This window comes from Danio rerio, chromosome 8 (assembly GCF_052040795.2).
Source record: "Danio rerio strain M-AB ecotype USA chromosome 8, GRCz13ab, whole genome shotgun sequence".
Classification (NCBI taxonomy): domain Eukaryota; kingdom Metazoa; phylum Chordata; class Actinopteri; order Cypriniformes; family Danionidae; genus Danio; species Danio rerio.
In genome coordinates this window covers 370,205-389,303 of record NC_141028.1, presented here as the reverse complement: position 1 = coordinate 389,303, position 19,099 = coordinate 370,205, and the positions used below count along the sequence as shown (strand labels likewise).

General features: G+C 41.6%; 2 protein-coding genes across 5 annotated transcripts in view; both read right to left on the bottom strand.

Moving 5' to 3' along the window:
• The window catches only part of lox (lysyl oxidase), a 172,454-nt gene that overhangs the window by 68,368 nt on the left and 84,987 nt on the right, over positions 1 to 19,099 (bottom strand). The gene's annotated exons all lie outside the window — the stretch shown is intronic.
• dmxl1 (Dmx like 1) overlaps positions 1 to 19,099 on the bottom strand; it is a 94,834-nt gene that overhangs the window by 10,764 nt on the left and 64,971 nt on the right. For 2 of the 4 annotated variants that reach the window (XM_087264060.1, XM_087264063.2), the window contains 12 exons: positions 17,316 to 17,494; positions 15,362 to 15,519; positions 14,962 to 15,047; positions 13,348 to 13,549; positions 13,110 to 13,227; positions 12,782 to 12,826; positions 10,064 to 10,150; positions 9,859 to 9,980; positions 5,303 to 5,444; positions 1,477 to 1,537; positions 563 to 690; positions 283 to 360 (listed from right to left, as the gene is read on the bottom strand). In XM_087264060.1, the coding sequence (XP_087120186.1) occupies positions 283 to 360; positions 563 to 690; positions 1,477 to 1,537; positions 5,303 to 5,444; positions 9,859 to 9,980; positions 10,064 to 10,150; positions 12,782 to 12,826; positions 13,110 to 13,227; positions 13,348 to 13,549; positions 14,962 to 15,047; positions 15,362 to 15,519; positions 17,316 to 17,494 (1,406 nt within the window). The remainder of the gene's footprint in view (positions 1 to 282; positions 361 to 562; positions 691 to 1,476; positions 1,538 to 5,302; positions 5,445 to 9,858; positions 9,981 to 10,063; positions 10,151 to 12,781; positions 12,827 to 13,109; positions 13,228 to 13,347; positions 13,550 to 14,961; positions 15,048 to 15,361; positions 15,520 to 17,315; positions 17,495 to 19,099) is intronic. The other 2 variants (XM_087264061.1, XM_087264062.1) reach the window with 2 other exon arrangements.

Below are 19,099 nucleotides of genomic sequence, written 5' to 3'. Positions count from 1 at the left end.
CACGCACACACACACGCACGCACGCACACGCACGCACGCACACACACGCACGCACGCACACACACGCACGCACGCACGCACGCACGCACACACACACGCGCACACACACACACACGTGCACACGCACACACGCACGCACGCACAAACACGCGCACACACACGCGCACGCACACACGCGCGCACACACACGTGCACACACACGTGCACACACACGCGCACACACACATGCGCACACACACACACACGCGCACACACGCACACACACACGTTTAAGAAACCTACCAGATAGGGTTTGGGTGCGTTTCCTGAGGTGCTGGTCTGCCAGAGACTGAGCGCTCCATCTCCATCCACAATCCCAAACTACAACACACACAGTCACACAGGTTTACCCTCTGAAACAACCCATTCTGGAGCATTTAGGAAAATCATCAGTCTCCAGGAATAGCTGTGACACACCTAAGACATTATAGAAGTGTGTGTCCTGGTATATCATAAATACATCAACACACACACACACACACACACACAGAAAATGTCCGCCATTGTGGCTTCAGATACGCACCTTGTTGCCCTGATAGTTGAAGCGTATGCGGGTGACGCGGGAGTTCCCGGGACTCCTGTAGCAGGTGATCTGCTGAGAGTGACCCCACTCAAACATGCGCACGCTGCCATCCTGCGCACCCGTCAGATCTGCGCGCACACACACACACACACACACACACACACACACACACACTCAATGGGTTTATAATACACACACACACACACACACACACACACACAATGGGTTTATAATACACACACACACACACACACACACACTTCATATCCAGTAATCCTGCACAGGTGCTTCTGCTGAACAGTCTGGCCATTATGAATATGAGCATGTGTTTTGCAGCAGTGTTTTCAGGTTGCTGCAATAATAATGCTCTTCTTATCTAGAGTTCTTGTCTTTTCAACGTCAAATATCAAAATATTCCTAAAAGCATTTTCTACAAATAGCCTTGTTTTCAAAGATAATGAGTAAAATGAAGTGAGTTCGACACATCAAGTACGCTTAAACAAATCAGTCTATTTAAGTAATTATATTTTAATTAGATTACATGATCTATGATGTAAGAGAAATTAAAAACAGCCACTTAAACCTTTTAGGATTATTGTGTTGAAAAGACCTTGCCGTGCATAAAGCGATGATCATATAATTCTGTGCCAAGTGTTTGAACTGAAATATCAAATACAGCTTCAGCCAACAGAAATAACACACACTAAAAATACTGCACGAAAACAGCACCGTCAGATCTGATCTGAAGAAGACCTGTTGTGCTTTTAGATCTGTTCGCTTCATTTCCTACTGACAATGCAGCAGCTTTCTGAACATTTCTCCATCCTCAGCTCGTCATTAATGATCTTGCATGCGCACAGTGCAGCGTGTATCTGCTGTGGGTGTGTGTGTGTGTGTGTGTGTGTGTGACGTACAGTAGGGCAGTGTGGGGTGTGACGTCATCCTCCTCACGTTGTTGATGTTGCGCTTGATGAGCTGTGAACACACACACAGTGTTTCTTTATTATTAATTGTGTTAATTATATCACACTTTCACAATAATAATACACAAGACACCTTCAGAAGATGAATAAAGAATTAAAGAAAAGAAAAAATATAGAGAAAATGGGGGGCTTAGATTATATATAAACCAGGACTAGCTTAGGTAGAACAGAAACACACTGCTAATCTTCCAGACAGTACTACAGTTACAGCATTATCTTTCACAATGATAGGGCAAAGACCAGGCTCCAGATAATCCAAACATGAAGCCCAAACTGTTGAGTTTTTAGTGTGATGCATGGGTGAAGACTGGTTTATTCTTCAGCGTGTCCCACAAGCTTTTATTGATTGTTCTGTTATGGCTGTTGATGCTTGTTGTAAGGCGACCTTGGATGTCTAGAAAGGCACCATTTACAAATAAAATGAATTATTATTACGATTATTTATCCTCCTACTGCTGTGTGTTGTTCTGCACTAACTAGTGAAGCACTAGCTGGCAGCAGGTTATTCTGTTCTGTTCCTCTGTGTTGAGTTTCTTCGCTGGTGTTTTGTTTTTTTAGCTCAAACTCGCCCCTTCAGAGGTGGGAACCGGCGGACGTGGCCCAGCTTTAATCATGAGGTAAACACAAAACAACAGATTCCCTCTGGAGCTCCTCCACTGGACTCCACACTTGTAAACACTTGCTCCTATGGGCTTCCGGCTCTCAGCTCTGTCCATGCTCGTCACATCTAAGTAGCCAACCAATCACATGCTTCATTGCGACGTGTACCTACATTATTTGAGAGGTGCATGTCAGCGTTGGCGAGAGCTATGCAACCGAACGAAGGCTGCGGTGTAACATACGCATGTGCTTGACAGAAGTATAACTCAGGGTGCGTTCACATCTGTAGTTCGCTTCATTTGGTCTGGACCAGGGGTAATAAATGATCATTGTTGCATCTTCTGCCGTCTTTAAGTCGTTTTCACACCACACTGCTGGCTTTGGTCCGAACCAGTTGAAACGAACCAAAATGCAGTCATCTGACAAAATCCACATCTCTCATTGGCCAGATGTTGTTGAGCATATTTCCTAAACTGCTTATTGATTGGTCAGAATTCACGTGCGGGAAAATGCCAATGAACTCCTGCAGGTAAACAAAATCCCTGTATTTTTATCCCTGCTTTAGACAAACTATACATTACGAAAATGAAGCGCGGCCGCGGCTGGAAAACAGTGTTTAATGCGTCGCTCGTCACTAAAGGAGGAGGCGTGAATTAATTTAGCTAAACTGCGACATGCTCATCTTGCGGAAATATTACCAACGATCCATCAGCTAATGTTTTCCCCCATATATCTATGGTTTTCCCCTCTCTCTCTCTCTCTCTCTGTTGGTAAAGCGCTGTCAACAAATATTTTACCTCCTTATCCCATAATGCACTGCTCATCGGCCTACGGCAGCTGGATTAGTCCAAAAGGCGCAGTACTTTTTGCGGTTGGACCTGTTTTAGTACGAATCATATTCTCACCACAAATGAGCCGCTCCAGGGTTCGTTTAAAAGCGTACCGAGACCACCTCTTCAAGCAGGTCTCAGTACGCTTATTTGGTCCGCTTTTGGTGCACACTCGAGTACGATTTCTGCATTCTCACCTGCCCAAACCAACCACACCAACAGGGGAAACCAACTCTAGTGCGATTCAATCAAACTAAATAAGGCAGGTGTGAAAGCACCCTCAGACACTCCAGGGGAATTAACTCCATAATATCCTGAGCCAACAGTTCAGTGAGGAAGATTCATCATCACTAATCCAGTTAAGTCACATATTTGTTGTGGTCAACAGCCCCTTTCACACATGCAGACTGTTGTGGAAAATCTCCAGAGAGAGCTCATGCGTGAACCGGCCCTTCTGGAAAACACAGGTAAATTCCTTCTACCAATCCTCCAGAAAGAGAACATTAATTATAGCTTTAATTTCTGTGTAAACATTGCAGTGTTGATTTTCTGAAATGCTGCAGGGAAAGAGCACACGTGTGCTTATAATACATTAATGTGAGACACCTATTCCAGCCAATCAGAACACTCAGATGACGCATTCACAAGTGTGTCAGCTAAACTGTTCTGCAGTTAGCACTTCTGCTTTCAGGGTTGTGCTATCGTCCAGTATTCTGGGACAGAAGCAGCTGAAAGCACATGGATGCTAACATTTTAGACAAAAGTAAAAGCATCAACAAAACGCCTGACCTCCTTCATGTTTACTGTAGTGTCTGGATGATTTAATGACATTAATTGTAGAAGACACAAAAACTTACTTGCATATTCCTATGCTTTGCTATTAGCAATGAGAAGAAACCTAAAAGACGACAGAGGCGCATTCAACAAAGTTCGAAGAAGACAAAGACGATGTATTGAAGTGGGTCAATTGTCTGCTGACCACTGAGGGAGAAATGGCCCAGATGACAACAATCGGAAACTGAATGAAGCCTGGAAGCGGTCTCTTCAGAAATACTCTTTGCCAACTACGAGCTATGACCTTGGAGGACTAGACTCTGGAAGGCTGCCCTAATGCTGTTGAAAATAGCTTTCATCTATTTATTTATTTATTATTTTATTTATTTATTTTCATTTATTTTATTTATTTATTTTTCATTTATTTGCTTTTATTCAGGTGTATCATATTAGAGAGAGAACAGAAAGAGATTTCCTCCATGTGGTAAGATATCCTCAAGTATATCAAACTTTGATTACTATTATTTGACATCAGGACATTTTCGAGACTCGTCTCATATCCACAGATATAAATGTTTTGGCCTGATGGAATCTGTAGGAATGGCCTGTCTGAATGCTGCGGGGATAGTTGTGTAGTGCGCGTGTTTCTAGTTTTCGTCTAATTCCAGTAACTGATTTCGTGATGTGTGTAAATGAGTTGACATGCTCAAATATTACCGCTAAAATAGCTTACAGTCATAGCATAGTGTTTTTTATCCACCACTCTCTTCCCATCACCCTCATAACTTACAGGGAAACCAAAGTGCTCCCAGACGCCAGAGGATTACATCAACGTTACAGCCATTCTGCAATGAGCTAGAGCAGCGTGTGCCTGACTGCAGCAGTGTTTGTTTGGAGGTGGGTGGGGAAGTCAGCATTGCCGGTCTCATCATTTGGGATGCCTTGATGAGCATTATTGCACTGAAAACATTATATTTTCTACACTTTATTCTCTTCTATCTTTTTAGATATTAGTCTGAATCGTTCGGTTTGTTATGTGTACCGAACCCAAAGTCTCGTACCGAACTGTTCAATACGAATACTCGTACTGTTACACCCTTAATTAAAGCGGATGTGTGCATGATGCTGTCTGGAAAAACTGCAGAACATCTGTGCCTGTGTGAAGAGCAGTTTTCTGGTCATACCGGCGGTTCTGGATATTTACCGGCATCAGTGTGTGAAAGAGACTAAATGTGCGAGGCTGGGCTTTTCCTTACTTATGGAGTGCATTAATTATCAGCAATGCTGTTTCTCTGGATTGTTTTAAGAAGCTTCTTAAGACGCATCTTTCTAGCGAATCATTTCATCTGTGATCATCACTGCCACCATCATGCCACTGTGCTCATTTCTGGTGTTATTAATCAGTGCGGTGCGACTTTTGGCTCGTTACTGGGGTTTTAAGAAAGCTTGTAACTCTCTGCATCATTTGCTGTAGGATGTTGTGTAATGCTCTGAGTTTAAGAAAAGGACATCATCAATACACTGTATTATAATTAATGAGTGTTGCTGCTCACCACAGCGGCTCCTCTGCCCGTCTGCAGGCCGCCCAGCCAGGGCATGTTGATGGGGGTCCCGGGACTGCTGTGTGTGTACGGCGTGGTGCCGTGCAGAGTGTTGAAGTCGTCACGAGCGTGAACCACCAGGAAATCATCAGTCCTGTTACACACACACACATACACACACACACACACACACACACACACTTGTACAGTTATCTTCATGGTCTCTCCCTACAGCTGTAGTGATGTGTGTAGTGGTGTGTGTAGTGGTGTGTAGTGGTGTGTAGTGATGTGTGTAGTGATGTGTGTAGTGGTGTGTGTAGTGGTGTGTAGTGATGTGTGTAGTGATGTGTGTAGTGGTGTGTAGTGGTGTGTAGTGATGTGTGTAGTGATGTGTGTAGTGGTGTGTGTAGTGGTGTGTAGTGATGTGTGTAGTGGTGTGTGTAGTGGTGTGTGTAGTGGTGTGTGTAGTGGTGTGTAGTGGTGTGTAGTGATGTGTGTAGTGATGTGTGTAGTGGTGTGTGTAGTGGTGTGTAGTGATGTGTGTAGTGGTGTGTAGTTGAGACAGACAGGCGTGCGCTTTGTCTACGACACGAATTCTATTCCTGTACTCAACTGGAAAACCAAAATGTTTCCACACAGATGACTTAAATGTGTCTGGGGGATCTGCAATCTCAGTACTATGTGAAGCAGCCATCCTGCGTCCAGTAGTAACGAGTGTGATGCTTACTCAAGTCACATGACATAACATGCACTAAAATACTAACTTTAGAATATAATATTTAGAACAAATCCTCATCATTACTAAGACAATTTAATCAAATATGATAATAAAGATGTTTAAATTGGTTCAATTAGTTAGAGACAAGTGACGTCAACCTCAACAATGGGCAGCAGGGGGCGTGAGAGTACCGCGGTACGCCACGAGAGTTTCGCGATACATATTGTGGTTGGTGTATCGTGATATTTCGGTTCGGTTTTAATATCGTTACACCCCTAGTAGTGGTGTGTGTAGTGATGTGTGAAGTGGTGTGTGTAGTCATGTGTGTAGTCATGTGTGTAGTGGTGTGTGTAGTGGTGTGTGTAGTGATATGTGTAGTGATGTGTGTAGTGGTGTGTGTAGTGATGTGTGTAGTGGTGTGTGTAGTGGTGTGTGTAGTGGTGTGTGGTGATGTGTGTAGTGGTGTGTGTAGTGATGTGTGTAGTGATGTGTGTAGTGGACTTCTGTTCTGAGTGAACGCTGGCATGATCTGTTGCCGCTGCTCACCAGTAAAACTTTTTAACTTTTAATTATCCTTCAATGATCAACATTAACAGTTGAACTGATTCTACTAAACTTGGAAAGTTCTGCTGTCTGCTTGAGTTTCATGGATTTTACCTGCTCTGCGCCTGTGGTTCTTCTGGTTTCTGCTCACCTGCATGTCTAAGCTGTCAGCATCTGCTTCAGCCTTGCAATGTACAACTTATTATCCGGCAAACTGTGTCTCTGGCTGGTGTTTGCCTGGTGTCTCCTGGCGCTTGTTTACCAGCTCGTAATGTGGGATTGTTGCAGTACTCGGCTGCTGAACTACACCGTTTGCGGCTCCATCTCTCAGCGCCTTTGCCAGCTGTGTCACCCCTCCATCCGGACTTCGCATTCCTGTCCCGCAGGAGATATATCCATCGTGGATGCAGACGGAGTGCTCATCAGGGCTCATCGTCTCAAATAAAGTCCAGTTGGTCTGATTTTCGTCGTCCTCCACAAAACACCGGTCGAACTGTTTGTTACAGAGTTTTAGCCAACCCAGCCTGGTCTGCTAACACTGCTGTACTTTCTGACAACATTATCAACTTCAGTCTTTTAAACATCCGCTCTCTTACAAGCAAGGGACATCTTGTCCAGGATGTACTCAGCGCTCGCAACCTCCACCTTCTGTGTCTACCTGAGACTTGGCAACAACCCAGTGATTTCACGCAACTCAACGAATCCACTCCTGGAGGGTTTGTTTACACCTGTCAACCCCGTGGAGGAGGCCCGGGAGGAGGTCTCGCGATGATTTACCGTGAGAGTTTGAAAATCTTGCCAGCTCCCGTTCCTTCATTCCCCTCATTCAAATCTATAATATCTCAACTCTCTGGATCCACACCTACATATGTTGCCATCGTCCGTCCGTCAAACTAAATAATGACTTTCTAAATGACTTTGCTGCTTTTTTTAACACATATTACCACCCTCTCACCACAATATTATAGTTTTAGGAGATTTTAATTTTCATGTGGATCATATTAACTCTCTTACAAGAGATTTTATGCATGGATAATATTAATAATTCTTTTACAAGAGACTTTATATCCTGTCTTGAGAGCTTTACACTTCAACAGCATGTCAATGCCCCTACACACACACACTGTAAAGCACACACCCTCGAGCTCATCTGCTGCCCTGGTGTTTCACCCATTGACCTCTCTGCTGATGAACTCCCAATAACGGATCATTTTCTCCTCTCATTTAAGTTTGCACTCCCTCTTTCTTCCACCAAACCTCTCTTTACTATTTCCTTCCGTAACATAAAACATATTGATCTAGAATCCTTTTTTGCTAGTATTGACTCTTCCTGACATTACTAACCTTTCATCAGCAGATGATTTAGTTTCTCATTATAACACTGAACTTCATTACATTCTTAATTCTTTGCACCCTTAAAAACCAGATCTGTCTGCTTTTCTCAGTCTGCCCTGTGGTTTACACCAGAACTACGGCACACGAAAGCCAAAGGCAGATAAATTGAAAGACTTTCTAGAAAAACTGGCCTTACTGTCCACAAAGACATGTATAAAGATCACATCACACTGTATAAGAGCTGCATACTTTAAACTAAATCCAACTCCAATCTCTCCAATCTTATATGCTGCAATGAAGGTAGCACCGCTTCTCTGTTTTCACTATACAAGTCTTTCACGAACCCCCCCCAGACTCACCACCATCTCACCTTCACTCAGCAGCTTTCTGTAATTCTATCATGAGCTTTCTTATTGAACAGAATCTGTAATATTCACCAGCATCTTGCTTCACAATCCTCTCCGAGCATCACATCTGAACTTCCACAATCTGAAATGTTATTCTCCTCTTTTCAACTCCATACAACTGCAGAATTTCTAATCTTATTTCCAAATCTAAGTCATGTTCCTCTCATTTAGATCCTCTCTCCACTGTTCTGGTTAAAGCCCGTCTCCCTTCCCTCATCCCTGTCATTTCAGCCATTATCCACTCTTCTCTTTCCACTGGAACTGTTCTGTTTCCTTCAAAACTGCAGCAGTTACTCCAATACTCCAAAAACCTGGTGCAGACCCCTCTAATTTTAATAATTTACGACCCATTTCTAATCTACCATTTATTTCCAAAATCCTCGAAAAAAATGTAGCAACACAACTCCAAACCCACTTATCTCAGAACAACCTGTGTGAACAGCTCCAGTCCGGTTCACAGCACAGAAACTGGCCTGATTAAAATCACCAATGACCTTCCTCTGGCAGCTGATTCTGGACTAATATCTCTCCTCATTCTCCTCGACCTGAGTGCGGCCTTTGACACTATTCATCACAGCACCCTCATCAACAGACTATCCACTCTTGGCATCACCAATACTCCACTTGACTGGTTTAAATCTGATCTCTCTGGCCGCACTCAGTTCATTCAACTCAAATCATTCACTTCTCAGCAGTTTACAGGTTCTTCGGGTGTTCCCCAGGGCTCAGTCCTGGGCCCCTGCTGTTTACCTTCCACTCTGTAAAATTCTCCGTAAATATAACATACAGTTTCACTGCTATGCGGATGACACCCAGCTCTATGTCTCGGGCAAACCCTCTTCTTGTTTTCCCTCAAAGTCTGCTTAGCAGAAATCAAGTCTTGGCTCTCTCTTAACTTCAAGTTAAAGGTTTTGCTTGTTGGTACCAAATCAACACTCTCCAAAACTGACATCTTTTCTCTCTCAATTGACGACTGCTCCACTTATCCCTCTAAACAGGTTAAGAGTGTGGGTGTCATCCTTGACAGCACCCTGTCTTTTGATTCTCACAGTAATAACATCACCCGGTCTGCCTACTTCCACCTACGCAACATTAACCGTCTCCGCCCTTCTCTTACCCCTCATGCCACTGCTGTTCTCGTTTATAGCCTTGTCACATCTCGTGTAGATTACTGCAACTCTCTTCTCTTTGGTCTCACTCATAAATCTCTCCGTAAGCTTCAGTTGGTCCAGAACTCAGCTGCCCGTATCATCACCATCACCCTTCTTCTCATCACATCACCCCTGTCCTGCAGCAGCTTCACTGGTTACCTGTGTATTTTCCAATTGACTTCAAAATCTTGATGTTAACATTCAAAACTACAGAAAGCCACTAAAGCACACAGAATATGCATTTATTGATTAGTAAACAAGTGAATAAAGCTGAATAATGAGCTCAAAAACTGAGGAAGTCCATTCCCAGATCAGCATATATGATCCTGTGTGCTGTTATCTCTGTGTGTGTGTGTGTGTGTGTGTGTGTGTGTGTGTGTGTGTGTGTGTGTGTGTGTGTGATTGTGCACTCACCCTTTGACCTCTGCCTCCGCCTCGTCATCTATCCAGGTCAGGATCTGCGTGGCAAGTATGGAGGACACGTCCAGCTCCTGTATGTCGTGTGTGGAGGCGATCACCAGACAGTTACGATTAGCCTGAAACACAGAGAGAGCGTTCATGCTGCGCCAGAGGTCTCACACACTCACACACACACACACGCAGCTGAACAAAACTGCACCTTATTGATGGCGAAGGCGGTGATGATGTCCGACTCCTTGTGGATGATCCGTGCTTTTCCTCCAGGATAACCCAGATCAGCCTCAATCTGCAGAGAGACAGAGAGCTGAACACACTGAGCACACACACACACATGCTCACGCGCACAAACACAGCGGCAACAAGACTCTTTAAGGCTCGCACAGCCTCTTTACATGGTTTACTGTTTTAGATGTTTTATTTTTATAGTATCTTTATCTTCATTTGTATTTTTGGTCATGTGTTTAATGTGCGTAACATGTTGTTCATTTAAATTTCTCGTCAGCTCTGTTACAACATCAACTCCCCTACTAAACTCCGCTATACCATTGATTCTGTCATACCATCAACCCTGTTAGTCAACTGTTACACTGTCAACTCCGTTATATCGCCAACTCCATTACCCCGTTAAATCTGTTACCCCGTCGACTCCGTTACCCCTTCAACTACATTACCCCAGTAACTCCGCTACCCTGTTAACTGCGTTAACCTGTCAACTACGTTACACCGCCTACTCTGTTACACTGTCAACTCTGTTACCCATCAAGTCTGTTACACCATCAGCTGCATTATACAATCAACAGTAACACTGTCAACTCCGTTACACCGTCAACTCCATTACCCCGTAAACTCCATTACCCCGTAAACTCTGTTACCCCGTAAACTCCGTTACCCCGTAAACTCTGTTACCCCGTAAACTCCGTTACCCCGTAAACTCTGTTACCCCGTAAACTCCATTACCCCGTAAACTCTGTTACCCCGTAAACTCCGTTACCCCGTAAACTCTGTTACCCCGTAAACTCCATTACCCCGTAAACTCTGTTACCCCGTAAACTCCGTTACCCCGTAAACTCCGTTACCCCATCAACTCCATTACACTTTCATCTCCGTTGCACCGTCAACTCTGTTACACCATCAACTCCGTTGCACCGTCAATTCCTCTGCTGCCCAAGACCGGTTACTTACTGAAGGTAAGCAGGGCTTAACCTTTGAACTGTGTGAGTCCTAATGCCTCAGTAAAAGTGATGGGGACTCTATACTGTCAGTGAGCGCCGACTTTCAGATGAGACGTTAAACCGAGGTCCTGACTCTCTGTGCTCATTAAAAAACTCCATGGCACTTCTGGTAAAGAGTAGGGGTGTCACAATGGTGTCCTGGCCAAAGTCCCTTAATCGGCTCTTACAATCATGGCCTCCCGAAAATCCCCATCCACCGTCTCTCCACTCCACCTATAGCTGCTGTCAAATCACGTGTATTGTCACATCATCAGCAGCATGTGTGTGGTGAAGCACTGGCGCTGTTGTCCTGTGGCTGCCGTCACATCATCCAGGTGGATGCTGCACACTGGTGGTGGTGTGGAGAGACTACCTTCATGATTGTGAAGCGCTTTGGGTGTATTACCATAAACAATAAATGTGCTATAAAAAAAAACTCCATTACCCCATCAACTCTGTTACCTTTTATCTATGTTACCCGTCAAGTCTGTTGCAGCTGCATTATACAATAAACAGTGTTACACTATCAACTGTGGTACAACATCAACTCCGTTACAGCGTCAACTCCATTACACTACTAACTCTGTAACACTGCTAACTCTGTCACCATAAACTCTGTTACACCGTCAACTCAGTAACACCTTCAACTCCGTTACGCCGTCAACTTCGTTACACCGTCAACTCAGTAACACCTTCAACTCCGTTACACCGTCAACTCCGTTACACCGTCAACTTCGTTACACCGTCAACTCAGTAACACCTTCAACTCCGTTACACCGTCAACTCCGTTACACCGTCAACTTCGTTACAGCCTCATCTCCATAACACCGTCAACTTCGTAACACCCTCAACTCCGTAACACCCTCAACTCAGTAACACCCTCAACTCAGTAACACCCTCAACTCGTTACATTGTCAACTCCGTTACACGTCAACTCCGTTACAGCCTCATCTCCGTAACACCGTCAACTCCGTTACAGCGTCAACTTCGTTACACCGTCAACTCAGTAACACCCTCAACTCGTTACATTGTCAACTCCGTTACACGTCAACTCCGTTACAGCCTCATCTCCGTAACACCGTCAACTCCGTTACAGCGTCAACTTCGTTACACCGTCAACTCAGTAACACCCTCAACTCGTTACATCGTCAACTCCGTTACAACATCAACTCCGTTACAGCCTCATCTCCGTAACACCGTCAACTCTGTTACAGTGTCAACTCCGTAACACCGTCAACTCCGTTACAGCCTCATCTCCGTAACACCGTCAACTCCGTTACACCGTCAACTCAGTAACACCATCAACTCTGTTACACCGTCAACTTCTGTTTATGACTTTTTTGCAATATTTCACATTAAAAAAAATCACAAAACTATTAGTGCCAACAATACCGCACCACTTCAGTGATGTGAGTCTCCTGATTCACTAACAGAAGGTAAACCTCATTGTGAGCTGCAGTGCATTATGGGAGAAACGCACTTGAAGCTAACACATATCTACTCTTGCCCTCATGTGGACGCTGAGGTCTTGTTTATTGTAAGTTATGTGAGTATTTTTATATTACCGTGCAGTTTCTTATGTGATCTCAGTAAACAGACCATAACTTCAAAATGTGTTAGAACTCAATCTGATCTTCAAGACGCGTCTTAAAGAGCCTTGATGCCAGATCACATGACTGAAGATGAGCAGACCCTGTGCCAGATACCTGTGTGTGTGTGGACTCCAGCGGCACTTTCACACTGTCAGTCTCCTGATTCAAGAGGTACAAGGACACATGCAGGTCAAACACAAACACACACACACACACACACACACACACACACACACACACACACACACACACACACACACACACACACACACACAGTTAGACGGTTAATGACAAAATCAGCACATCAACAGCACCAGTTAACAGATATTAAGGACATTACAGGCTCTGGGGGATTACAACACACACGCTAGGGGGAAATCAAGCAGGAGTCTGATGTGTAAAGGTGCATTCTGGGATTAAGAGCGAACCGCAGCACAAATACCTCACTCTGATCTCGTTTCTTAGTGAAGATGTTTCTGATGAAGGTCTCCTGAATTTCCTCCTGCTTCACCAGGTACTGCCACAACCGTCTGACGGGCAGAGCAGAGCGCCGGCGGGACCTGAGGAGAAACACACATTACATCTGAACACTACTAACCACACACACACACACACACACACACACACACACACACACACACACACACACACACACACACACAGTGAGACACACACTGTACCTAAAGGGTGTGTTTGCGGGCTCAATCAGGGCCTTGTGCCGCAGGAGCGCGGGCCCCGGGGACACACTCTGCTCCAGCATCTGTGTGGAGATCAGCTCTGATGGAGGACCCCCAAAAACCTCCATCCGCTTCAGCAGCAGCTGCTCCCATCGCTGGAGAGTCTTCAGAGCGGCATGACAGAGCGGAGAACACACCGGCAGGTCTGACACACACACACACAGAGACCGATAAACACACACACACTCATTACTGTGTGTCCCTTATTCAGTTATTAACATGTAGTGTGCAGTCTTCATCATGCTGTTTGTTGTGTGTGTGTAAGAGCATCAGAGCAGAACTCATTAATATTCATGACCCTTCCAAATATGGTCAAGACCTACCATATAAAATAAGGACCAATTCTAAAAACCCGTTTACACCAAGAACGACCACTATAAAGATCACGATAAAGAGATCATTAACAGTGATAAACACACAGAGGCACGATATCAGCACTGTCAGGAGGATTTTTCCAAGGTGATGAATAATAAAACACTGAGAGCCAATCAGAATCCAGTGAACATTAAAGCTCCAGACGCCACTGTGGAGAAGCACTGATGATGATCGGCCATCGCTTACAAGATTATTTCTAAACTATGGTGAAAACAATTGGTTATGCCATGGGAAATAATGATAAAATAATAAACAGAAGTTCTGAAAGTCCTGCTGACAAATAAAACACAATAGCACAGGAATCCAGAGGCAGTCTGTGTGGAAAATGCTGGAGAACTGACAGTAACACTTTACAATAAAGTTCATTAGTTAATGCATTTACTAACATGAACTAATCATGAACAACACATGTAGAGCATTTATTAATCATAACTGAACATTTACTAATGCATTATTAACATTCAAGTCCATGCTTGTTAACATTAGTTAATGCACCATGAGTTAACATGAACTAACACTGAACAACTGTGTTTTCATTAACTAACATGAACAAATACAGTAGTAAATGTACTGTTCATTGTTTGTTCATGTTAGTAAATGCATTAATTAACATTAACTAATGAACCTTATTGTAAAGTGTGACCGAACTGACTGAATAAAACTGTGTGATTAGGACAGTCACAGGACAGTGGACACTAATATATTCATCTGCATATTTATATGTATTGTGCTTGATGTGAACAGGCCCTAACTCCTGTAATTTTGTTCTTCTTAAAGGGTCAGTTCACCCAAAAATGAAAACTCTGCCATCATTTACTCACCCTTGACTTAAACCTTTACGATTTTCTTTCTGCTGCTGAACATAAAAGAAGATATTTAGAAAAATGTTGGAAACCTTCCATTTGCTTCTCCCATTATGAAAGTCAATGGTTACAGGTTTTCAGCTTCAGAGTATCTTTGTTAGTGTTCAACAGAAGAAAGAAACTCATAAAATTGGAACCTCTTGAGGACGTGAACTCTCTCTTTAATAACTTCTCCACTATGTGAATAATATATTGACAAACTGCCATATAAACAGCATTGCAAAATCAGGACACTTTACAAAAGGACACTTCATACGGTCATCATCATCATATATACAGTGATCTGGCTCGATCCTGAATCACACATGTGCTGCAATACCCAAGAGATCGTGTCCTGCCATTGGGTAGAAGGCCTTGAGGTTGATCTGGATCATCTGCACCATCGCCAACCGCATTAAACACCAGCTGCACAGAGACATCATCAGGAGCCAATCAGAACACAAGAACATCATCAGAAGCCAATCACAACACTGGAGAATCATCAAAAGCCAATCACAGCACAGGAACATTAACAGGAGCCAGTCAGAACACAGGAGCGTCATAAGAAGCCAATCACAGCATCAGAAAACAGTAACTTGATCAGGAGCCAATCACAATACAGAAACATGTTAAGAAACCAATCACAGCATAGAAACATCATCAGAAGCCAATTACAATAGAGGAATATAATCAGAAGCCAATCACAGCACAGGCACATGATCACATGACTCAGGGCGCACCTGTAGGAGTTGTTGTTGGAATGTTCAGTCATTGGAGAGTTTGAATCAAGTGCATCTCCTTCCTCTTCCTCTTCATCCTCCTCCTCCTCTTCCTCCTCACTGCCCTGGCTGTCATCAGAGTCATACTCCACTACACTGCCGGACGGAGGCACGAACGGCTGCACAGACCCACACACAGATCACACACACATTACATTTGACAGAAATGAATATTATTAGCAACATCGTCATTTCACACGCAGTAAAGGCTTCCTCCTGTTAGAAGCACACACAAACCTCTGAATTCAAGACCAGAAGGGATACAGCCGCAGTCGGAAGAGAACCAGAACTGTTTATACTGTTACAACAACAGAATAATCACAGAAAACTAATGATTGTTTTTACATCACTGTGAGGGTAGACGGTAATAAAACACAAATGATGGGTTTTTAATAAACAATATAGATCATTTTGACCAAAAACTGTCATGTAATCTGTAATCAGTAACTAAGTACAGTTCAAAAGTAAACTAAAAATAGTCTGACAGTTCAAAAGTAATCTAAATGTAATCTGAAAGTAGTCAGACAGTTCAAACGTAATCCAAATGTAATCCAAAAGTATTCCAATTACATCACCATGAATGCGTAATCTGAGAGGTTATATTACTGACACAAAATTTTTGTCATGTAATCTGTAATCAGTAACTGATCGCAGTTCAAATGTAATCTAAAAGTAGTCAGACAGTTACAAAGTAATCTAAATGTAATCCAAAAGAAGACCGTTCAAATGTAATCCAAATGTAATCTAAAAGTAGTCAGATTACACTACTATAAATGTGTGATTTATTAAATACAATTACTGAATAAAAATTGCCATGTAATCTGCAATCAGTGACTAAAAACAGTTCAAAAGTAATCCAAACGTAATCTAATAGTCAGACAGTTCAAAAGTCATCCAAATGTAATCCAAAAGTAGTCAGATTAAATCACCATGAATCTGTAATCTAAGAGATTATATTACTGACCCAAAATTGTTGTCATGTAATCTGTAATCAGTAACTGATTGTAGTTCAAATGTAATCTAAAAGTAGTGGGACAGTTTAAAAGTAATCTAAATGTAATCCAAAGGAAAACAGTTCAACGGTAATCCAAATGTAAACTAAAAGTAGTCAGATTACACTATTATAAATGTGTAATTTATGAAATAAAATTACTGAACAAAAATTTTCACGTAATCTGTAATTAGTAACTAAGTACAGTTCAAAAGTAATCCAAATGTAATCTAAGAGTAGTCAGACAGTTCAAAAGTAATCCTAACGTAATCCAAAAGTAGTCAGACAGTTCAAAAGTAGCACAAATGTAATCCAAAAGTAGTCCAATTACATCACTATGAATCCGTAATCTAAGAGATTATATTACTGACCTAAAATTGTTGTCATGTAATCTGTAATTGATCGTAGTTCAAATGTAATCTAAAAGTAGTCAGACAGTTACATAGTAATCTAAATGTAATCCAAAAGAAGACAGATTAAATCACCATGAATCTGTAATCTAAGAGATTATATTACTGACCCAAAATTGTTGTCATGTAATCTGTAATCAGTAACTGATTGTAGTTCAAATGTAATCTAAAAGTAGTGGGACAGTTTAAAAGTAATCTAAATGTAATCCAAAGGAAAACAGTTCAAAGCTTCTCCAAATGTAATCTAAAAGTAGTCAGATTACACTACTATAAATGTGCAATTTATTAAATAAAATTACTGACCAAAACTTGCATGTAATCTGTAATCAGTAACTAAGTACAGTTCAAAAGTAATCCAAATCTAATCTAAAAATAGTCTGACAGTTCAAAAGTAATGAGGGTTTGTTTAGTCTTTGGGTAGGGGTAGACTAGTACTAGTAATGCTAACTTAATAAATATAAATAATACTTGTTAACTTCCGGCTGCAGCTGTATCCCTTCCAGCAACAACCCACCTTTGCGATGAAGTAATCCCAGATGCTGAGCTCCGGGGGAACGAATCTCTCTTTAATCACGGATGTTTCCGGCTCCGTCGCGGAGGGTCTGGGGCTGAGCGGGCTGTCAGGAGTCTCTCTGGAGTTACTGCGCGATGAAGGCAGACGGAAACGCCGCTGTCTACGCTCTGCATCCTCCACTAATACAAAAAACACACCACCAGATCCAGTCAACACGCATACACTCACACAACACTGAGCATGATAACACTGCTGGGGTTATATGAATCCAGATTACAAAATTTAAATACTTGTAATTAAGAGTATACTACTGTTTAAAATACTCGTAATCGGATTACAATTACTTTTTATGAATTATATCAAGATAACATATTCATTACATAATGGAAGAAGTTCACAATTTATTGATTGTAATTAGAGTGAATTACTTTTTAAAATACTCGTAATCAGATTAGTTACTTTTTATAGATTACATCATAATAACGTGTTATTTACACAACTGCAGTTTTTATAACATTTATATTTTTCATAATAAAATTGCTGCTCATATACTTTCATGGTGTTTTTCTTTCAATGGAGAGGGGTCATATGACAATAATACACTTCTAGAGAGATATATATATATAAACATTTGATAAAACTGCTGTGATTACAGTTCAAAAGTAATCTAAATGTAATCCAAAAGTAGTCCAATTAAGCTACTATAAATGTCTAATTTAAAAGATTATATTGACCAAAAATTGTCATCATGCAATCAGTAACTAATTATAGATCAAAAGTAATCCAAACTTGCTCTACAGTGTTTGGACTCTCAGTATTGATTTTAAACCACACTGAACTGAGCTGAGCTGAACTGAACTGGACTTAAACACTAACAACTGAACTACCCTGATCCAGTTACTATGATTATTTATGTGAAGCTGCTTTGACACAATCTACATTGTAGAAGCGCTAAACAAATAAAGCTGAATTGAATTAAATTGAATAAATGTACTCCAAAAGTAGTCGGATTAAATTAGTATAAATGTGTAATTTAGGAAATTATATTACAATATTACTGACCAAAACTGTCATGTAATCGGTAATCAGTAACTAAGTACAGTTCAAAAGTAATCCAAATGTAGTCAGAGAATTCAAAGGTAATCTAAATATAATCTAAAAGTAGTCAGACAATTCAAAAGTAATCTAAATTTATTCCAAAAGAAACCAGATTAAATCCCCATGAATGTGTAAAATAAAAAATAGTTGTCATGTTATCTGTAATTAGTAACTGATCGCAGTTCAAATGTAATCTGAATGTAATCCAGTAGTAATCAGACAGTTCGAAGGTAATCCAAATGTAATGCAAAAGTTGTCTGACAGGTCAAAAGTAATCCAAATGTAATCCAAAAGTAACCAGATAACATCACCATAAATGCGTAATATAAGAGATTATATTTCTGGCCAAAAATTGTTGTCATGTAATCTGTAATCAGTAACTGATCGCAGTTCAAATGTAATTTAAATGTAATCTAAAAGTAGTCAGACAGTTACAAAGTAATCCAAAAGTATTCACAGTTCAAAATTAATCCAAATGTAATCCAAAAGTAGTCAGATCTCAGTAAATGATCATTAATCAGTAACTGAGTACAATTAAAAAGTAATCTAAATGTCATCTAAAAGTAGTCTGACAGTTCAAAAGTAACACAAATGTAATCCAAAAGTAGTCAGATTAAATCACCATGAATGCATAATACAAGCGATTATATTACTGACTCAAAATTGTTGTCATGTAATCAGTAACT